This window comes from Rhineura floridana, chromosome 3 (genome assembly GCF_030035675.1).
Source record: "Rhineura floridana isolate rRhiFlo1 chromosome 3, rRhiFlo1.hap2, whole genome shotgun sequence".
NCBI classification, from domain to species: Eukaryota; Metazoa; Chordata; class Lepidosauria; order Squamata; family Rhineuridae; genus Rhineura; species Rhineura floridana.
The window spans coordinates 77,019,223-77,041,304 of NC_084482.1; the positions used below are offsets into that span (position 1 = coordinate 77,019,223).

A 22,082-nucleotide genomic window follows, 5' to 3' on the forward strand; every position below is an offset into this window, starting at 1 on the left:
TCAGCCCTGGTAAGGGAGACATGGGTTGTGCCTGGCTGGAATCAACTACTTTGGAGTTGGGTGCTGACCCCAGGAATTCATTACATATCTGCATATCTGCACATGTTCATATGCATAGCTGTTCGTGTTCAAATGACAATTTTTATATCATTTATTTTCAGTAGGGTTCCTAGTATGATTTATAATACACCCTCTTTCTAAGGAGTATCTATAGCTTGTTCATAACATTCTGAACCCCCTGTCACAAGGTGTGGCGATGACTGGGCTACATTGGGATCATTTTGTGTGGAAGGAGGCTGAGCTCAAGCAAGGGTGCTTTTCAGGGCACATAAAACATCTGTTCTACAAAGGAAGTGACTACCTTGATGAACTGGAGTGCATTTAAAAGCTGCAATTAAGGCTTTAATCATTTAATCATGCCAATTAATTGATGTTTTCAGCCATAATCAAGAAATATAAGGGAATACTATTTCATTTTCAAATTAACATATTCCTCAGGGACACAATGTCAAGTAGCTAGGCAGGGACACATGGAGGCAGATGGAGAGAGTATTCAGTGGAATTACTGCAGACTAAAGGGGAGAAACCGCCCCATCAGTACAATACTAAAGCAGACTTTTTACCTCCCTGAGAAAGTTGTCATCACAAAGCTCTCAAGTCGCTTTTCTTAAATTCAATTCATTTCCTAACAGAGAAGTTAAAGTGAGAGATTACCCTTTGTCTTGGATCAGTTGCTGTGGAGACCACAACAGTGTTGCAGAGGGTCAGAGCAAGAAAAAAGTCTGTGATGGAAGCGGTGGTCTTTGTAGACATAAACTGTGTCAAAGATTCAAGCTGGCAGGATGCATTTCTCACTTTCATCAACAGCCTGTTATCTGGAGTCACATCCTTCTCCTGAAATACACATTACTCAGTTTTAAAAAAATCCTCACATACTTATGAGTATGTGAAAAATAACGCCTCCTGCTGGGTGTTCTAGAGTTTTAAAGAACACTGTGTATACAAAATTACAGCATATTATCCGCTTAAAAACTAGTAGGCAGTAATGCTACAGAGAAACCATTTTCACTGCTGAATATATAGGCTGAATATATATAGGTGGGCCGTCCCTCAATTAAAGAACTATTGTTTTAAACTTTTAACTGACTAACCAATTCATCTATCAGTTACAATTAGATGTATTTGTATACTACCTAGGCCTCCCAAAGGGCTGGGAACATAGGAAGCTGCTTTATACCAAATCAGAACTTTGGTCCATTTAGTTCAGTATTGTCTACACTGACAGTGACTGTCTAGACAGGGGTCCCTCTCAGGCCTACCTGGGATGTCAGGGGTTGAACCTGGGACCTTCTGCATGCAAAGCAGGTGATCCACCACTAAACAACAGCCCTTCCCACCACTAATTTGATGTCAGGGGCATTTACGAGTGCAGAAGTCAGTGCTAGAGCTCCAGGTGTTGGAGGGAGTGACTCCTCAGGTAAGATGGGTTTAATAGGCCCTCTGAAATAGTAAAGCAAGTGTGGGGGACCTTTGGCCCTCCAGATGTTGCTGTACTTCAAGTTCCATCATCCCTGGCCACTGCCCATGCTTGCTGGGGCTGATGGGAGTTGTAGTTCTGCAATATCTGGAGGGCCAAAGATTCCCCACTCCTGATGTAAAGGATATGGGATCTGCTGGCAGGAGCTGCTCTTCCTTCCTACTCAGCAGACACATGTGTCCTCTTCCTTTGGGGCAAGTGTCTCGGTGTGAAAAGGAAGTTGGGCATTGACATCAGCAGCCACACTCATCTGCCCAGCTTCCTCCTTGGTAGAATCACAGTATCATAGAATAGAGTTTTGGAAGGGGACAATAAGGCCATCGAGTCCAATCCCCTGCTCAATGCAGGAATCCTAAAAGCATACTTGACAGGTGGCTGTCCTGCTGCCTCTTGTGTGCCTTCAGTGTTGGAGAGCCCACCGCCTCCCTAGATAACTGGTTCCACTGTTGTAGTGCTGTAATGGCCGAATTCTGGCTTCCTGTAACTTGAGCCCATTATTCTGTGTCCTGCACTCTGGGACAATTGAGAAGAGATCCTGGCTCTCCTCTGTGTGAGAACCTTTCAAGTACTTGAAGAGTGCTATCATATCTCCCCTCAGTCTTCTCTCCTTAAGACTACACATGCCCAGTTCTTTCTCCTCACAGGGCTTTGTTTCCAGTCCCCTGATCATCCTTGTTGCCCTCCTATGAACCTGTTCCAGGTTGTCTGCATCCTTCTTAAAGTGCAGTGCCCAGAACTGGGTGCAGTACTCAAGATGAAGCCTAACCAGTGCCGAATAGAAGGGAACTAGTACTTCATGTGATAACTAGTACTTCACCAGTTGCTAGTTAGTGATTTAGCCAGCCTCCTTGTTGCTGCGGCTGTTCTTCCTCAATACTAAGGGGCAGAGGGTGCACAGTCTGGCAGGCTGTGTGGCAAGGGGGGGAGGAGGAGGAGGAGGAGGAGGAGGAGGAGGCAGGAGCAGTAATGAGTAGGCTGGCAAAATTGCTTTGGGATGGATAAATGGCAGCAATTGTGAGGAGGAGGTTAGGCTCAGGGCTTGCCCAAGACATTTTAATGCCTGAGGCAAAGGATAAGATGCTTCCTTCCCAATTCTACACATAGCTGACCAGAATGGCAATTGAATCTCACTTCAGCAATGGAATAGCATCCTTCATAATACCTGGGGGCAGCAGACTACTTTAGGGACAAGCTGCATGACACATACAGCTGCAAAACCTTGCTTCTCTTCCCCATCTCCCAGTATCAGCTGCTTGGGGCAGGTGCCTCACCATCCTAATGGTTGGACCGGCCTGGTTAGGTGGCAGCAACACTTCTTCCTCACTGCTGCTCATCTAGCTGTGATAGTTGCTAGTTTTAGAAGATTTAAGTCCATGATGAGCCTGCTACTGGTGTGTGAGAGCCCTGGCAGATGTCTGACTACGCCAATCCCAGGCCTGGCAGATGATTTTACAAACACCAGGGCCAGAATGGCGGCTACTGCAGAGGTGGTGGCATCCTCATTGACCAAGGTCAATGTAAATAAGACTTGGCTTGTGGACTGTAGGCAATTTGGGAAGCTCCTTTGTGCAGGCATATGAAACTTGTGTAGTCTGAGGAAATGCAGGGAACATTTTTCTCACTATTTCAAATGGAATCCCCAACAGTATCTCACAAGGGAGCTTTGAAAGCCTCTTAAGGCTGGGGACGGGGCAGCAGTTCAATGATAGTGAGAAGAATGGGAATCACAATTTTGCAGGCAGATCTGCCTACATGCATCTGGAACAGGACTACTCCCTCCTATTTTTTTTCTTTTAAAAAGTCACTTTAATTTTGGTGGTTCCTTTGATAGCTGTTAGTGCAAACACTTTCTATTAAACCTCAACACTGGATTTTTGCTAGTTTGCTGCTTATCAGGTTTCTTGGCAATAGACTGAAGAGGCAGGTGTTTGCAGGAGATGTTTTACTAACCTTTCGCTAGGAGCCACTGTGTCTTCTCAGCAGTGCTAAATTCTTCAATTTTCATTCTACCTGAGGCTACCGCTTTTCGTGCCTCACATATAGCACTATATGTGACCTGGCATTTAGTAAGCAAAGCCCCAAAACTGTACCGCAACAGCCTTTGGGGCATATGTCTGATGTCTTTTCGCAGGAATCAAAGTTTTGCTTAGCATTTATATAAACAATGATGAACATTTGAATGCAGCCTGTACAGTCTGCTATTATACAGATATATTTTTAAAAAACCCACAAAACAAGCATTTATTCTCTAAAGATATTTAGTCTGCTGGTGTTTTTTGTTGTTAGCTTGGTCTTAATTTGCACTTCAGCTCTCCCAAGCTCAGCACAGGAACATATTTCCCTTCTAGGTCTTGGCCTCCAATGTTTTTACTTAGTAAGAGAGCGGGCGAGCACATGACCACCCCTCCAATTTACTTTCAACTAGAATTGTAAAGTTTTGTACTCCCCACTTCCCCAACATAATAGAAGTTCCAGTACAAAGGATCAGCTTCCCTGAATCTTAAATATTATTTACTAGTATCTACTTTACAACAAAGTTGGGCAGGTGGGAAAGAAGCAAGCACATGGCCAAATATCCAGGAAACATTGGTCCTGCAATCCACTTGTGAAACCAGGACTGGCAACCAGGGCTTGGCATTGCCAGCACCCCATGGCTCAGCAGAGGATGCACTGTCAAATCATAAGAAGAGCCCTGCTAGATCAAGCCAAAGTCCCATCTAGTCCAGCATCCTGTTCTCACAGTGGCCGACCAGAGTGCAACAGCACTTCCCCCACTTAAATACCAGGAACTGGTATTCAAAGGTATACTGCCTCTGACAGTGGAGGTAGGACACAGTCACTGTTGCTAGTAGCAATTGATAGTTTCATCCTCCATGAATTTATCTAATCCTCTTTTAAGGTCATCCAAGTTGGTGGTCATACTACATCTTGTAGTGAATTCCACCGGCACCTCCTGGCCCTGCTCTTCGTCCTCCTTGCTGTCACTTTCTGTCTACCTGCCTTTTCTAAGTGAGACAGCAATGACAGGAGGTAGTCTCTGTTTGCCACCCACCCTCTCTGCTAGGTGGATTGGGCACAGAGGAAGAGGACAAACAATTGGGCAGAATGGAGGATTTGGACGCACTCAGTAAGTGCTCCCCACTGAGGGCATCTTGACAAAGCCCCCTCCAAACTGAAGTTGCTACTGTATGTAGCCCCCCCAATACTGCTTTTTGACTCAGTTTCAAAATGTAGAACTCCTTCTCTGACTATATTCTTAACTGCACAACCTCTTCCTTTCAGCCCGTATCATGCAGCTAATTGTAGGGATGGATGATTCTATCAATTTTGGTTTCTCATTTTTTTCAAGCATAAGTTCAGTTCGCCATATTTCCACATCAGCTTGCACATTAAAAAAATCCTCATGAAAATTCAGCAATATTTTAGTGCAAATTTCTCCTAATATATATATACTTTTGTATGCAATTTTGCCTAATATACAAATGTTTGCAAAGCAATTTTCCCTAACGCATTTTGTATGCAATATATGTATTTTTAGGCACACTTTATCCTAGTATGTGCATCTCTGAACACACTACATGGCTGGAGAAGGGCACTGTAGAATTTGGAAAAGTACAAATTTGAAAGGATGGCTGAGTTGCCTTTGAAATGTGGAAAGTGCAAGCTAAGTAGGTTCGCTTTTAAATGCAATCTGAACTGAATTTCTCCCCCATCACTAGATAATTGTGACCTCAGGCAGCTTCCACAAAGATAAAGAGGCAACCTGATGACTATTAGTGGCCAGTGAAGGAACCATCTATTGTTCATAATTAACTAGTAGGCTATGCAAGACCCTAGGAAAAAAAGGGCTATATCTTTGCACCTCTTTGGTTGGCATAACAGAATAGCAATGGCTAAACAAGGGAAGAGAAATCAGGGACAATTTGCCTCTGGGCCTTGTTTATCGCAGGGCCCAAAGGGGAGAGGAGTCATAAAGAGCCTCAGAGCAAATTTTGGTTGGGGCCTCTGGCAACCACTGCAATACAGCCCTGTATTTCCCCCTCGTTCCTGCAATTACAACTTAGACCGTGGCCTCATTGATTTCCCTCACTACTCAAAACTGCATGCAGGAGACAGGCTTTGTTAGTTAAAGAAGCAAGAGGTCTTACTCACAATAGTACTGCTAAATGCCACCTGAGACTGAGAGCCTAGAGATCTCTGCCTGGCATGCCCCTGAAAACGAGCCCGAGCACTCTGACATCTCCTCAAAGGCTTAACAGTGCTTGTCTGAGTTAGAATTTCTCCACCTTTGTTTGGAGGGAGACTCAAATATTTTGCCCAGTCTTCAGTATCTGAATCCAGTTCCTTGTAGGTCTCTAGTCGCTTGGCTATAAGAGATTAAAGAAACATTTATCATCATCATCATCCGAAGAGGGTCTTCCAGACAATCTCTCTCTCCAGCTTCATGCCATTGTTAAATTAAAGGGACAACAGCACTGCAGTCACAATACGTGAGTGAAAACAAAGAAACAAGATCAGGAGGAAGGAAAGGGCATTTGGATCAAGGAACTGTTTTGGCAAATAGTAAAATAACCTCAAACTAGACCTCCAAGAGGTTCTAAGGCCGCAATCCTGTTCTCACCATTGGAGGTGAAAGTGCAGATGTTCAGCATATGCATAAGCACAGTGTTCAGGAACAGTATACAAGCAATGCTCCTTGACATGCCAGTGTGGTTTAGTGGGTAGAGTGTTGAATAAGGACCTGGGAGACCAAAGTTCAAATCCCACTCAGCTATGAAGCTTCTTGGGTGACACTGGGCTAGTCACAGTCTCTCAGCCTAACCTATTTTACAGGATTATTGGAAGGATAAAATGGTGAGGGAGAGAACCACATATGCCACCTTGAGCTCAGTGGGATAAATTACATTAATGTAATAATAAATAAGGTGTATTATTGAAACAAACACACAGGAGCCTAATCATCGCTGCCTCCAGCAAGCTGGGTTTGCTTTGCCCACCAACTTTGTGCACACAGTTCAGACCTGGAACAGGACTATGGCCCACACACCTACATAGGCCTACAATCCTAACTGCCAATCACGGTTTATAGGAGATGGGCCACAGGAACTGGCAACAGCAGCTGGGAGGGCAGTGTGGGTGAGTGGGTGGTGTTGCTCACCTGGCTTCCCAATACTGTGCATCACTGCAGGTTACTTAGAGGGAGGGGCAAGACAGTGGGGAGCTCATCACGATATGTCATAGCGGCACACCCAGTCTGCTGCTCCCAAAGCTGTGGTTGCACCACATTGAGCTTCCTATTGCCTTGCCCCTCCTCTTGGTAACCAGTAGCAACACACAGTGTTGGGAAGCTGGGAGAGCAATGCAGCCCCATCTGTGCAGCCCCACTGGCCACCACTTGTAGCTTGGGGAGCAGGTAAAGGTGAAGATGAGTGTGTGTACCCTAGAGGCTGTCACTGAGTAGTAAGGGGGAGTTGCAGAGACTGGATCACAAGATGTTCCGATTGCTGGAGGCTGATCTGCTGCTGGAGATTTTTCTGTGTGCCCCAGCTTCCCTACCTAAGCACAGGTTGTGCAGTCGGCCTCCTGCCTAGTGGCTGCTGATTGCTGCAGGATACAGGTGGAGCTAATCACAAACTTTCTTCACATCTGTATGTGCTAAACAAGGTTTAAAAAGGGGGGGAAAAGCTGAGATCCTCTGTCTTCCAAAGCTGTTGCCAGATTAAATGATAGAGAGCCCATGCTTCACACTCATTGCAGCCAAGGGTTATAGAGACAGTGCACACGTCTTACCATTTTCCTGATGTGAAAATTCTTTCCCGTTAATTGTACACCGACGAAACACCATCTTATTCTCTGTCAGGGTCCCTGTTTTGTCAGAAAATATGTACTGGATTTGTCCCAGGTCTTCAGTGATATTTAGTGCTCGGCACTGTATGGGCAAGTCTTGCTCTTCATTGTACAGGTCGGTATCATTGTGAATTAAGAAGACTTGACCCAGCTTGACTAATTCGATGGATACATAGAGGGAAATGGGAATTAAAACCTGAAAGAGGATATTTGCCAGAACATTAGAAATTCATTGGCAGGGTTTCTACTTTTTCTGCATTCAACAGCAGCAAAATTTCATTCAGACTACTATAACAAAACTTTCTGGAAGGAACTAATGCCACCACCACCACACTAGTACATAAGTTAACAGCAAGCATGCCTAAGTGTATTTCCTTGTTTTCTAGTCTAGTGGGTGCATTGGTTGTGTCACTGAAACCTTTGGACCTACAGACCCTCACCCTACTAAGAGAATGAAAGAGAAGGGTTAGATGTGGACACTGAGATAAGCTGCTACCAAGAACCAAAGAACTTTAATCTCATATATAGGAGTGATGTACTGCTGACAGATTCATCTTACAGGACAAGGATGCATGCCTGTGCAGTGGAAGACAACTGCAGCAAAACAAAACAAAAACCCTTCTATGTAATGGTAACTAATAGCCTTGGAAGTAGGAAATGTTACAAACAGGGCCGGTGCCAGAGGGCAGCCAGGATGGGCCTGGCTGAGGGCCCCTGCGGCCCAGAGCAGCCCCTGAAGGGCCCCTCCTTAGGGTGGGAAGGTAGCGCTCCTGTTCCGTGATCTGCAGAAGCATCGACTCCCGATCCTGCCACAGATCTCAGAGAGGGAGTTGTCGGCACTCCCCACCTACCTCCCCCATTGCTGTGAATGCTGTGCACGCTGCACAAGCATACCTACCATCAACCAAGATGGTGGTGGAAGCTTCTCTAAGGGGCTGATGCCCCTATCTCAATCCTGGTTGATGGCAGGCATGCGTGTAGCATAGCGTGCATGTGTGCCATCAACCAAGATGGCGGTGGAGGCATTAGCCCCTAAGGGAAGCCCCCACAGCCATCTTGGTTGATCGCTGTGCGTGCTGGGCATCCTTCCTAAGGACCAATGGAGAGGTAGGTAGGGTGGGAAGGTGCACTGTGCCCAGTTATGCCTGGCGCCGGACCTGACATCAGTACTGTGTTATCTTCACTGGCTCTCAGTCTGCTTCCAGGCTCAGTACAAAGTGCTGGCTTTGGCCTTCAGAGCCCTCTACAGGTTGATATCTTGGTACTGGAAGGATCACGTCTTCCCACATGTACCTACCACACACTGAGATCATTGTCAGAGGAACTTGTGAGATGTGGCAGCTGGCTATGAGTGAAAGAGCCTTTTTGGTACTGGCACCCCAGTTGTGCAATGCTCTCCACTTGGAAGCCAACTTAATATCTGCTTTAATGTCCTTGAGTGCCAGGCAACTGTATCTTTCTTTTTCTAGATCTTTTAAATCTTGCTATAGATTTTAAATCAGTTTTATCACTTATGTCTTATTATCTGCTCTTGTTTCTGATCTTAATTTGGAGTGTGTATTATGCTTTTTATTGTTAATTTTTTTGTTTTTATTCTGTAAGCCTCTCTGAGAACTTTTGCTACAGGGTGGCCTATAAACATAGAAGACAGACAGGTAGTATTCATGTAGTAACAATATATAGGCATATGAGTACAGACTCCCAGAGGTATCTTCTGGAAAGTTGTTATTCATCCTAAACACAGTCTGCAAGGACAAGCTTACATTGCTTATATATGTTATGAAAATCAAAGTATGTCATCTCTCCCTTTCTCTCCCTTTTGAATGGACACAACTGCATTTCTAACATAAAATATAGCCTCCCTTTGGAATTCTACAAACAGCTCAGAAGGCTATATTTCATAGTGATTAAATTTATTTATTTTTAGAAGCCGACAGCTACCACAATAAAATGAAAAATAAATGTGTTTTTCTTATCTCATGCATAAGTCTCAAATACCACTATCTGGACATATCTCAATCCAAATTTATCTTCTTTTCCCACACCAGTAATGCAATTTGGTGATATTTAGTGTCATGAGATTGTTGTTGTTGTTGTAAGCCAGGTTTGTTGTGCGTTGGTGGCTAAGATATCAATTAGTTGAAAAGATAAAAAGAGGACAGCTGAAGTGAGCTGCTACTGAAAATCAAAAGAACCACAATTGACACAACAGATTAAATGGGCTCCTATACTTTGGTCCATGACATTTCTGCAAGTCAACAGAACAGATGGGAACCCACCCTATTTTTGTGATTATAATTTGTTTTAAATATTAAATTTTAAACTGTTGTAACCTATCCTGGGACCTGCTGGTGAAGGGCAGGTAATAAATAGCAACAACAACATTTATGGTTATTGCTATTATTATTATTGTTTTCCCTTCTGATTGCAGCCCTTGCATCACATCAAATGCCACTATGCCCCCCCAACTTTCAGGGCGAGTGTTGTATTTAATTAAGAGGAACTGTGGTGAATGACCTGATAATCCCTGGTGTGAAAGGAACCTGGCCTTTCCTTCTGTGCTTTTTCTCCAGTCCAAATTTGTGCTCTGAAGCTGTGTTTGTCTCATAGGGCAGAACCTACGAGTACCCGTATGAAACCTGTATGTATTGCCCTACAAACAAAACAGCAGATTTGGTGGTAGTGGTGGTTGATGGGATTTGGACTTGAGAAAATGGTACAAGGGAAAAGGTTAAAAAGAAACCTCTCTCCCAGCACTGCAGCTGTGATTTGACCCCCTCCCCCAATGTTACTTCAGTCTTTTGAAAAAGCAACAAAACAGGATATCTGATCATGGAGTTCCCAATGAAATGGCTGGCTTGGTCATTAGTTTTATATATTAGGTTTCTAATATCTAAAAAGGGAGACGGGAAGAATAGTTTATATAAATAATAGTAATCCAAACAGTTTACAATAATGTTCTAAAGTATTTCTCTGTCTGCTAGAAAAGAAAAATAATTTATATAGCACTTTTGCATGTTCCTAGTGCTTCATATGATTATTTCAGTGATGCTTACAACAAGGTGGGTCAGTATCCCCCCCCCCCATATTGTAGGCTTGCCCAAGACCACCTTTTGAGTTCATGGCTGAGATGAGATGTGAATTGTGCTCACAAATCACAATCAGATTTATTGCCACTATCATTGCTCAATTTACCTAGCTTAAAGTATGATCTTATCCATTATTTGGAAGCAAGTCCCCCTAATTTCAGTCAGACGTAATCCTAAACCAGTCTGAAACCTCTTTCCCCATTAGCAATAAATATTTTCCCACCTGTAGGAGGATTATCATTGTCAGGAACATGTAGAAACCTGCAAGAGCTGGAGCAAGATAGTTGCCATTTATATCGGGGATGACATACAAGGGGTATTCTAAGAAATTCCCATTCCAAATGCCGTGACCTGCATAAAAATACAAGCTATGATGAACGCAGAAAAGCACACACTGGGGACAAGGGAGATTATTCAATTCACATATTGCCTGTTAAGAAGAATCACACAGAAGTAAAATAATAATGCATAAGAAGCTGGACCATTTAAATCTGCAATAGTTTAATGTGGGTTGGGTGGTTCCCTACCCCCTTTTGTTTTCATGGACCATCCTCTGGACATCTTCTTGGGCTATTTGTTCTTGCAGTTGCAACCTAAAAGCTTATTCCACTTCAAGCACAAAGATCTGTTGCTGGCTTACACACCATAATGAGATGAATTTTTAATGGTGGCTGAATGACTGTAGCAGTGAGTTTCCTACATGGAGCAGAGAGCTGGACTAGATGATCTTAGAGGTCCCTTCAAATTCCAGCATTATATAAAATATTCTTACTGGTTTTAAGATATTAAGAAAAGTTAGGATGAAAAACTAGATTTTGTATTAATAGGTGATTTATGTGTTTATTTTATAGACATACAGCCCACTGTTTGACCAAAGTCCTCCTAACAGGTCAGAGCTTAAAATGTAATAAATATATTTGTACTGAAATGCAGTATTAAAACTCCCAGAAATAAAACAATATCAACATAAAAAAACTCTGAAGAAAGAAGGCAATGTTGCTCTTATCTTCTTACAACCCAAAGTTATGCCTGAAAAGAAATGTTTCCAGGGTTTTCTTAAAAGAATTGAGCAAGTAGATCTGATGAATTTCTGATGGGATGAAATTTCACAGTGCAATGCTTACAAAATTTCTGCAAATCTGTTTGACAAATGAGGCTACAATCCTATACCCATTTAACTGGAAGTAATCCTCAGTTGGGCATACCCTCTGAGCAGTGCTGGATTTATACACAAGCTAAGTAAGCTACAGCTTAGGGCCTCAAATTATGAAGGGCCTCTAAAATTTTTACAAAATCACTAAATTTCAAGTTTTACATTATTCATTACAAAAACAAATGGTCTTATTATAGCTAAACATTATGTTTAGTTAGATTGTTAATTGTTAGTTTTATCTTCACCTATGTACTGTTTTCATTGTCCTTTCTGTTATAATAATACAGATTTTTGGGTGATGCTCTTAAACTTGACCTAGTTTAGGGCCTCAGTATGTCTTAATCTACCCCTTTTTCTGAGTAGACATATATAGGGTTGCATTTAGGTCACCTGCATTTCCATCTCACCTGGCCTGAACCCTTTTTCCTTCTCTCTGGCTAATGAACATTTTGATCTGAAATATCAAAATTAAAATAATTAAATATGTGCTGCTGTTCAGCAAAAAAGGATTCTTTACTCTGGGTTCTTTGGTCCTTCTAGTCTGGCTAATTTAATGGCTTACTGTCATGTCATGCCACATTTCTCCAGGGCTCTCTCTACCAGGAAAAAACCTCACTATGAAACCTTGCAATGTAGTGTTTTGCAACTCACTTGTGTATTGCCACTTAGAAACCAGGACACAATTACAGGAACCTTTACATGCCTTGCCAAATATTTATTTATAAGCTCAATGGGCTTGTTTTCATTAGAGTTTGACATCCCTGCAAATTGTGGTCATATTAGGACAGGATCATTGTAAAATTGCTACAGAGGGATCCTTTTTTCTACTACATATTGAAAGCAATTGCAGCAACCAAGGGAGCCTACCAACAATGAGTTATTAATTTTAGCAGTGAAGTTTGTTTCTGGATCCAAATCTCTAGCCACAGTGAATGCTTTAGCCCTGCAGTTCCCCAACTTTTTCTCCACAGATCGCTTGAAAATTGCTGATCGTCTTGGTGGACCACTTAGCAATTTTTCTGCTGGTTGTAGAAACTGTAATGCATTGTGCCAAAAGCTGTATGTTTTTTTAATTATATTGAAAATTGTATTTTCTTGCTTCTTTTATTTCTTATATTGCATTTTATTAGTTTATAATTTGGAGCTGTAATTTAAAAAATGAAAGCAATAAAAATACAATTAAAAACCATTATTAATATTTAATGCAGATATGCCACGGATTACCTGAGTAAAGCTCATGGACTACTGGGAATCCATGGATCACAGTTTGGGAGCCCCTGCTTTAGCCCATTGAACTATGACCCGGGGAACCCAGGGGCTCCTCAATGAAAAGATGTGTATTACTTCACTTTAAAATGCAGTGAATGCATTTGACCACCGACATTTGGACCAGCTGCCAAGTCCAGAGCCAGATGTCATTGTCTGGACACTGGATGATGCATTACATGACAATATAGGAAGCTACCTTCTACTCAAGTCAAAACATTGGCCCATCTAGCTCAGTATCATCTACACAGACTGACAGCAGCTCTGCAGGATTTCAAACAGGAGTCTCTCCCAGTCCTACTTAGGATTGAACCTGGGACTTTCTGCATGCAGAGCAGATGCCCTACTCCCAATAAGTCAGCTCTGCTTCTTTGGGGGGTTCTCCTGCTCATTCTGTTGAGTGGAGTCCTGATGGCACCATTGTCAACAGGCCAGGCCAGTGTCCAATACCAACTGAACGGACACTTTATAATATACCCCAGAACCATCTGCAAAGTGCAACAGTTCCATGGTAGACATGCAGGTGTTCCTCATATCAATGTGTAAAGAGTGAATGGTAGAAAGTTTGAGAACTTTCTGTTTCAGGCTATAGCAATACGATGCTTTCCTGAAGTCACCTCAGGAAAGCTCCAGATGGTGGGTCATATTCTTATTCTGGTTAAAAACTATGTGACTGCAATCCAAAAAGTTACTTTAGGCATTGCAAATGACATGGCTATGTCCAATGGGATTAACCCCCCCTGCTTTCAACACTGCCATGCTGTAACACAGTCTTCTTTTGAAAGTCCCCTCAATTTCCAAAGAAACCAGTTCCATCAGCTAAAGGAGGCTTTAGACTTATTTTCCCTCAGAGAACAGTTCCTCTTTCCTTTGTGCTGCATGGCAAACTGCTTTTGACAATGGGGGGGATGTTGGTTTGGATTTCAGCTGTAAAAAACAGTTAAACACACACACACAACTATGGAAAAAACATTCTTATTTTTAAAAACCCATTCCCATATTTCTTTTAAAAAAGGTCTGGACTGTTCAGATCTACAAAGTGGATCATGTTTAGATTTTTTTAAAAAAACCCAAACCTTATAAAAACACTATTGCAAATGTTTCTTGAAAACTGAGAACAAAGTGTTCCCCATTATCCCATACCTAGTGCTCCAGTAAGACACATGACGAACAGCAGCCCCACACAAAATAATATATCCACATTCAGCCGTTGTTCTATTTTGCTGCGTTTATAACGAGGACCTCTGTTATTTAACATGGCTTTGGTTTCAGGACCTTGAAGAAAAAGAAAAACAGAACTGGAAGAAACAGTCATATGACTTTAACATCTCAGGGATGACTGAACATGAAACTTTAGGTACATTCATGAATATATACAGTTTGGCTTCTCTATGTTCATTATGTTATCAAGTATTTCTCAGAAGTTTGCAGAAGGCACTGTTAAAAGAACAGACATTCACAAGAGCTTGATTTGTAATGCTGTGGGGAGTGTGACACCATTAGAAGCTTTAGAAGAGATTTGAGGAACTTCAGGCTCAAGGTCCAAATGTGGCCCTTCAGGGCTCTCTGTCTGGCTCCCCATGTCACACACCCCTCTCTCCAAGCCACACCCCTTGCTGCTCCTGCTTCACAATTTGAGACTTTTTGCTTGGCTGGAAAATGTCCCTGAACTCTGATAATGACCCTTGCTTGCCTGGATGGAGGAGAGAGAGGGGTGTGGGAGCATGTGTAGAAATAAGTCTATTGTAGAAAGGTAAACATTACATTTGTTGCTCTGCCCACCTTTGCTCTTGGAAGGTTGCCCAGAAAGGAATGTGGCCCTTGGGCTGAAAAAGGTTTCCCACATCTGGTTTAGAATATAGCTGGGCAACCCATAGGGCATAGGTCCTGCTTGTGGGCTTCCTGTAGGCATCTGGTTGGCCCCTGTGAGAACAGGATGCTGGACACATGCCCTCCTGGGCAGCCCGATATCCCTAAACTTTCCTGCTATTACCACCATCCATGCGTGAGTGTGTGTGAGAGAGAATGAATGGAAGACAGAATGAATGGATAATGAATTAATGAAAGGGAGAGAAAAATAGGTGTGACAACGACCTGCTTTTAGCTTGAGCTCCAACTACCATGGCCCTTGACCACTTTCTTTTGAGGGAATGTGGGTCTCACCTCCCAAAACTTTGCCCTCTCCTGCTTTAGAAGGAAGTACAGCTTACAGCTGGATCTAGAAAGATTTCCATTGAAGGAAACGACAAAAGGCGACTCTAAAAAAGGGACTTTTCCCCAAATGGAGACAAACTCTGACAACTCTGGTAAACTTATAAGAAGGCAAGCCAAGAAGGAATGTTAGGACCAACATTGCTAAAAAGATATAAAGATATATATAAAAAAAGTTATAAAAAGTAGTACTGTAATAATAATGCTTTTAGGACTTTTATATGACAAGCTTTAAACAGAGCATAGAAAGGAGACAGGTACATTGCAGAGGTGGTGAATTAATTCTTTTCAAGAGTCTTCACTGTAGATAATGTTGGGCAGGGCCGGATTATCCATTAGGCTTAGTAGGCTGAAGCCTAGGGGCCCAGAGCTCTTGGGGGCCCTTGCATAAGCTAAAAAAAATTATAATATAGATTTTTCATTATGTACAAAAAGAAAATGTTTGCACTTTGCAATTGCATTCATAACGGTCTAAAAGACATAATGCACACCAGCCAAATAAAAACGGTCCATTTAACATTTAATTTTTATAACTATACTGCGCCTGCGCGCTGCACTGATATTTAGTATTGATCACTGTTCTTAATCTTTGCTGTTTGTGCCGTGCATACTGTATGTATAGGCAGGGCTGGTTCTAAAGGACAGCCAGGTGGGGCACTGGCCTGAGGGCCCCTGGAGCTACAGAGGCCCCTCCACTCTCGTTCCGTGATCCACGGAAGCAGGACAGGAGCGCGGATCGCGGGACAAGAGCTTCTGAACCGTCTGCCATCCCCCCGCTTCACTTACTGTTTTCTCCACTGTTTTTTGCAGTTTGCCATCAATCAAGATGGAGGCCGAGGTTTCCCTAAGGGGCTGAAGCCTCTGCCGCCATCTTGGTTGATGGCAAACCTGTGCGCGCAAAAAAAGCAGAAAGGTAGGTGAAGCGGGGGGGATGGGATGGGACGGGACGGCGGGCGGCTCAGATGCTCCTGTTCTGCAATCCCTCCTGCGGCTGTTTCCGCGGATCTACTGATAAAAATATATATACCATCAGTCCATTACCATTGTAAGGGGTTTGAGAAAAATATTGCTTAAGAGAAGAAGGGCCCCCCAAACACCAATCAGCCTAGGGGCCCTCCTCAGCTTAATCCAGCCCTGATGTTGGGAGAGACTGATACCCATATCTGAACCATTCCTTTAGGGCCAGCCATCTTACACATTATATCAAATATGGATGACAAGTTTGGAAATGAACTGATCAATGAAAAAACAAGTTATTGGGGCCAAATGACATGCACACACAAGAGTTCTTATAACTAAAATATTGTTGCATGTTTCCTACTTCCCTGAGCAGTGAGAACCCTTTGGGGTAGTGCTATTTGGGTTTGGTTTCTTTCAGAGGAGAGAGCACTGGAGACTTATAATTTCCCAATATATAGTTTATTTACACATATACAGGTGAAGGCAAATAGCATGCACTTCTTCCACATATTAGATTCCTTCAGTTAACTCTCTGCTCTCTTACTTGTCTTCTGTACCTGTTTAATACAAACTCCTATTTGTTTACACCCCCACACATTTATATGATCTCTCTCCCCCTTAGTTGAAGCCTGTGTGTTACCTTCCCAAATCCCAGATCAGAGCTTGGAAAAGTTACTTTTTTAAAACTACAACTCCCATGAGCCCCAGCCAGCATGGCCACTGGATTGGGCTGATGGGAGTTGTAGTTCAAAAAAATAACTTTTCCAAGCTCTGTCTCAGATAAATATTGCATTCAGATACAAGTGAGGGTCTGCTGAATGTTTACTGATCATTAGCTCAGATCAGCTGACCATTCTGGGCTATAAACCAGGAATCTACCTAACAAAAGGAATCCTTGGCTAGTTGCAGTAGCAATATATTCATTTATTACTAAAACTGTCCTCCTTATTAGAGCAAATAAGAAAGTAACCAGCACAATACCAATCATTTAAAAAGGACTGAAGGGGATCCATGAAGTTATAAGCCTCTTAGACTAGAATCTGTCCTAGTCTAAATTAGTATAAAACATTACTAAGGGCACATGTACATAGTGTACATAATTTGAGATGTATACAATTTGAGTGGCACTCTCCCTTGGAAGCACACACTGCATTTTGACTAGTTCTTTGGCTTACAAGAGAAGGCAGAGACATGTAGCACTGATTGGCAGGAAATTGGTGACATTACTAACTCACCTACCCACTTTTCCTTGAAGTAGTTTTTCAGTGTTTTCAAAACAGATTCTACTTGTATGTGTGTATGCATGTAAAGCAGGATAATGTATTATTTAGGTAGTAATCCTAACTCCTTACCAGGGAGGAAGCCCCATTGAGCACAGTGGGAGTAAACATGAACAGGATTGCACTGTTAATAAATGTACAGACAGCCCTTCAAAAATAAAAAAGGTAGAAGTTCATCTGAATAGGGAAGGGAGAAAAAAAGCACAGACTACTGATCAGTGTTCAGTTTGCTGCCCAGTACATCTATTAAATGCAATGGAAAGAAGCTGCAGAAGGAAAAAAAAGTGAGATTGGCATGCATGTTTGTACACAATTTAAGACTAGAATTGTTTCTAGAGAAGAAGCCTTGCTGAGGAATAATACACTTGTGGAAAGCAGAGCTTTACCTCAGCAACCATTTAAAATGAATGGTGATGAAATCTCTCTCTCCCCTCCTAGTTCCCAGAGATTAGCAGTAGGTTCAGTGTATTAAGAAGAAATCCTTCCTCACACAATACATCATTAATTTATGGAATTCATTGCCACAAGATGTGGTGATGGTTACTAGCTTACCTAGCTTTAGAAAGGATTAGACAAATACATGAAGGATAGACCTATCAATGTCTATTAGCCAGAATAGTTAAAAGGGAATCCTATGTTTTGAAACAGTACATCTCTGATTAACAGATGTTGGGGCATACCACAGATGATGATTGTCTCCATCATGTTGTGCTTGTGAGTTTCTGAGGCCCTTTTGGCTGCTATGGGATCTGATCCAGCATGTCAATTGTTATATTCTATACCATATTTAGTACAGAGCAGGGGTGTAGTCGTCCAGGGTCTCGGTTGGGGGAGGGGTTTAGACCTCTTACTTTTTTGGGAGCAGGGTCCCAATGTCTCCAGCATCCTACAAGCCAATCAGCATGAAAGGGGAGTGTGTTAGTTACTGAGAAGAGTCTTGTAACATGCTTCCTTGTCCTTTCTGGCTGATTGTAGCTGATCAGAGTGAAAGGAGGTGAGTCAACCACTGAGAAGACTATTTTCAGTGGGTAACACTCTCCCATTTCATGCTGATTGGCTCCTAGAGATCTCTGTTATGGGAGAAGGCATTAACATGGATCTCATTCTCAACCCAACAGCAAAAAAGGCTGTATGTGGCTATGGCTGTCATGAAGAAACCCTGAACTTCTGAATTTGCCACTACGCTACTGGTCCAGAGGTACCCTACGTTAAAATCAGCACAGTTTCCTAATACTACAACACTACGTGGAAGTTCACCAGCTCCCTTGAGTGTGTCACTCAGTGAAATACATTTGACAACTAATGTTACATTTTCCTATAATTCACATCACAGGAGTATTACTTGAATAAAGTGTTTGGGAGAGTGGTAAGTTTGTGCAACCTGCTATAACCATTACTATTATTAATAGTACAGGATGCTTCCATGAAAGCCCCTTCATTTTGAGTCATTGTTACATGTCTTACTTCTATAAACTCAGTAAAGAGATGGATTTTGCTTCAACGTATGAAAACAGTGGAAACACGCTGTATTCACAATGAGCATCTACTTGAGCTGGAAGAGACAGAGTACTTAAATGTGTTAGAATCTAATTAGATGGCTGACTGATTTTTAAGTATGTTTGACTATTTCACAGCAACCAAATTTACTTAATGAGATGCTACCAGTGCACTTTCTGTGTGAACATAAAGAAAGCCCCATATGTCAGATCCAGCAGCGAGTATTTTTAATGTTATTTAGCTCTTCACAAAGTGAATCTGAATTACCAACAAAACAGCACGCCAAAAAAGAAAACGTGTGCTAAATTGGAATCAAATTGCTATAGTTTCAGTGGACGGGTATTTGAAGTTCTAACCATGAAACTTAAAAGAGAAACTAGACTATTGTGTACCCCTCGTGGTGAGCTCTGAACTCCCTGCTTTTCCCTTGCTATGGGCATGGCCACTGTGGTGCTGTGTGTGAACATATGTCAATGACAGTTCCAGCATCAAAGGTCGAACATGCAAATAGACAGTTTTGCAGAGGGATTTATTAAGGAATTAGTATTCCTAAAATGTATAGGTCCTCCCCACCATTCCTAAAAGCACAGTCCTAAAGTCAAGAACTGTCATTTAAACAGGCATGGCAAGGGAAGAAAGTTAGTTCAAAATGCTCTCATTTCTGAGTTACAGTCTTGATCAGGACCACAACCATAACTGTAATTTTCTTTTCCATGGAACTCCAAGGGCATGCAATTTGGTAACATGCTGACATTCCAAAAATATAAATATTTACAAGTTTCATTGATTTCAGCAACAGTTCCTGACGGGTGGCTTAGGACAGAGCCTTATCCTCAGAATGAAAGGCATTGGAGCATGTGATTAATCACCCAGACCTTGTAATCCTATAGTAGGGATGGAGAACCTGTGTGGCTCTTCCAGATGTTGCTGGACTCCAACTCCCATCAGCCCCAGCCAGCATGGCCAATGGTCAGGGATGATGGGAGTTGTAGTCCAGCAGCATCTGGAGGGCCACATAGGCAGGCATGCCAACAGGATTTCCTGTACGTAGATAGGGCCCCCTACATTTTCACTCAGCCCTGACTTCCTGGCACCAAATCTGTTGGTGGTAACTGCTGTTTATGTATGTGTATTACAATACGAACAGTTATTTTGAATCTATACTCTTGATTTAAAATGTATTTAGCAGATTGTAAACCTGCCTTTCAGAGTTCCTGCCCTCACAAGGTATTTTACAACAGCAATAAATACTTCAAAAACCATAACCATACACTTATTAAACAACATTTTAAAATTAAAAAATATTAAAAATATTGGAACTAAAAAAACTTGTGCAGCTTGACTGAGCCAGCTCTCAGCCTAACCTACCTCATAGGGTTGTTGCAAAGATAAAAGGGAGAGGGAGAACCCAGAAAGAAAAGCAAAGTGCAAATATATCATGTCATATTCACAAACCATGCAGTAAGGAGAAAAAGCATGCACAAAGGCAGCCCCCTCCAATTGCTTTAATTGCCACATCCCACAGTCCTGATATTTTCCAGCAAATAATATAAAAAAACTTGTCCCCTCCACACACTAAGCATGTGCAGCTTGAACAAACCAACTCTCAGCCTAACCTATCTCATAGGGCTATTGGAAAGACTCATATACACACACTGGAGATGTAAAAATACACCCCATATATAGCTTATTGTCAAAACCAGTTGGTCAATGCAGAACATTTTTTTTAAAAAAACAGTATTCATTTCCTACCAAATAACAGCAGTGACAACTAAGGAAGCCCCGCCTAACTGCCTTAAAAATAGGATTGAACAGGAAGAGAGCAATAGGTAGAAGAATTAACAACACAGTTCTATGCTATGTCTACTGATAAGTCTCACTGACTTACAGCACAATCCTAACCATGTCTACTCAAAAGTAAGTCCTATTGAATTCAATACTCCCAGGATTGCAGCTTTACTCCCAGAAAAGTGAATCTAGGATTAAAGCGTTATGTTAGGAAGGTTTTCAAAACAGGCTATGAATAAGACGAATAAGCTGCCCTGTTTAGCAGCCCAGGAAAATTTAAACTTGTATGACTCTTTACAGTTAGAAAATTATAACATATTGTAATGGCATCTAAGCTACTTATACACTTTTTATTTCTGTTCAAAAATTATTTGATGAGATAAAATGTATGCTTTTTTTTTTGCAAATAATTAAAAAATCCCTGCATGCACACTTCTATTGTTATCATCACTAAATTGTACTGAACATGCCTATCAAGATCCTGCTGTTCTGTGTGCACTTTCTTGATTTTCTGGACCTTGTGCTGGATGTGCACAGAGAGAAAAGTGGGTAGGCAGGCACATGTGCTGCTGCTGAAAGCTTTAAGTTTACTCAACTCACATGATGTGCAGTGCACATTATTAACCAATATGTAGAGACAAGCAGGAAAAGGCAACTCTTTTTATCACTTGTAAGGGTTTCTACTTATTGCCTAGTGTTGAACAGATTCCTTGGCTTCATTCATTGGTAAAAACCTGAATGGGTGTGGACTGGAGCAGCTGGCTAGCTCATTTCATAGAAATTGTTTTTAAATGAAAGCTAAGAGTCTGAGCTCCCAGATGGCCCTGGGCCCAGTAGAAATGGACCCTTTCTACTTATCTGTTGGCAGCCCTGCATATAGGTTCCCCATCCCTGTTATAAAAGTTCCTTCTTTACAGTGCATTCTTTTATTTATGTAAGTAGCTTCTCCAGGTAGCTCCATTAGCCACTCATATTGGATTACTAAGTGGGACAGGCCATGTTTATCTTTCTTCAGGCTGGCTCTTATAGCTCCTGGTTAAGTGCTGCTAAAATAAAAGTTATTAATTTTTCCCCACCACTCTTCAATCAAAATTCCCAAGGTAGCTTTATGTAAGAATACAGAAAACAATTAAAATACAAATATTACAAATCCATGGTTATCTGAACACGCTTGTGGGCTTGACAGCCAAATAGTACACTGAAGTACATTTCCCCCCATAAACTGACCTTTTATAAAGCAACATCAAATTATCAAAAGCCACAGTAAGGTTACACCTTTATTAGGACCAACTAAAATGTCATAAAACAGTGAGCAAGTGTTTGAGTTCTCCAGAACTTTTCTTCAGGCTGGGTTCAACCAAAGCAAATGGGGGGGGGAGAGGAAAATCTTAGCACAATGGTAAATCCCCTCAAACATGAAGTTTATAACAGTGTATAGATGCAATACAGAAGGT

At 41.9% G+C, this 22,082-nt stretch overlaps 1 protein-coding gene across 2 annotated transcripts in view; it reads right to left on the reverse strand.

Moving 5' to 3' along the window:
- Positions 1 to 22,082, reverse strand: part of ATP10B (ATPase phospholipid transporting 10B (putative)) — a 91,486-nt gene that overhangs the window by 34,959 nt on the left and 34,445 nt on the right. For both annotated transcript variants that reach the window (XM_061616763.1, XM_061616762.1), the window contains 5 exons: positions 14,036 to 14,167; positions 10,697 to 10,824; positions 7,328 to 7,580; positions 5,690 to 5,904; positions 715 to 894 (listed from right to left, as the gene is read on the reverse strand). In XM_061616763.1, coding sequence (XP_061472747.1) covers positions 715 to 894; positions 5,690 to 5,904; positions 7,328 to 7,580; positions 10,697 to 10,824; positions 14,036 to 14,167 — 908 coding nt within the window. The remainder of the gene's footprint in view (positions 1 to 714; positions 895 to 5,689; positions 5,905 to 7,327; positions 7,581 to 10,696; positions 10,825 to 14,035; positions 14,168 to 22,082) is intronic.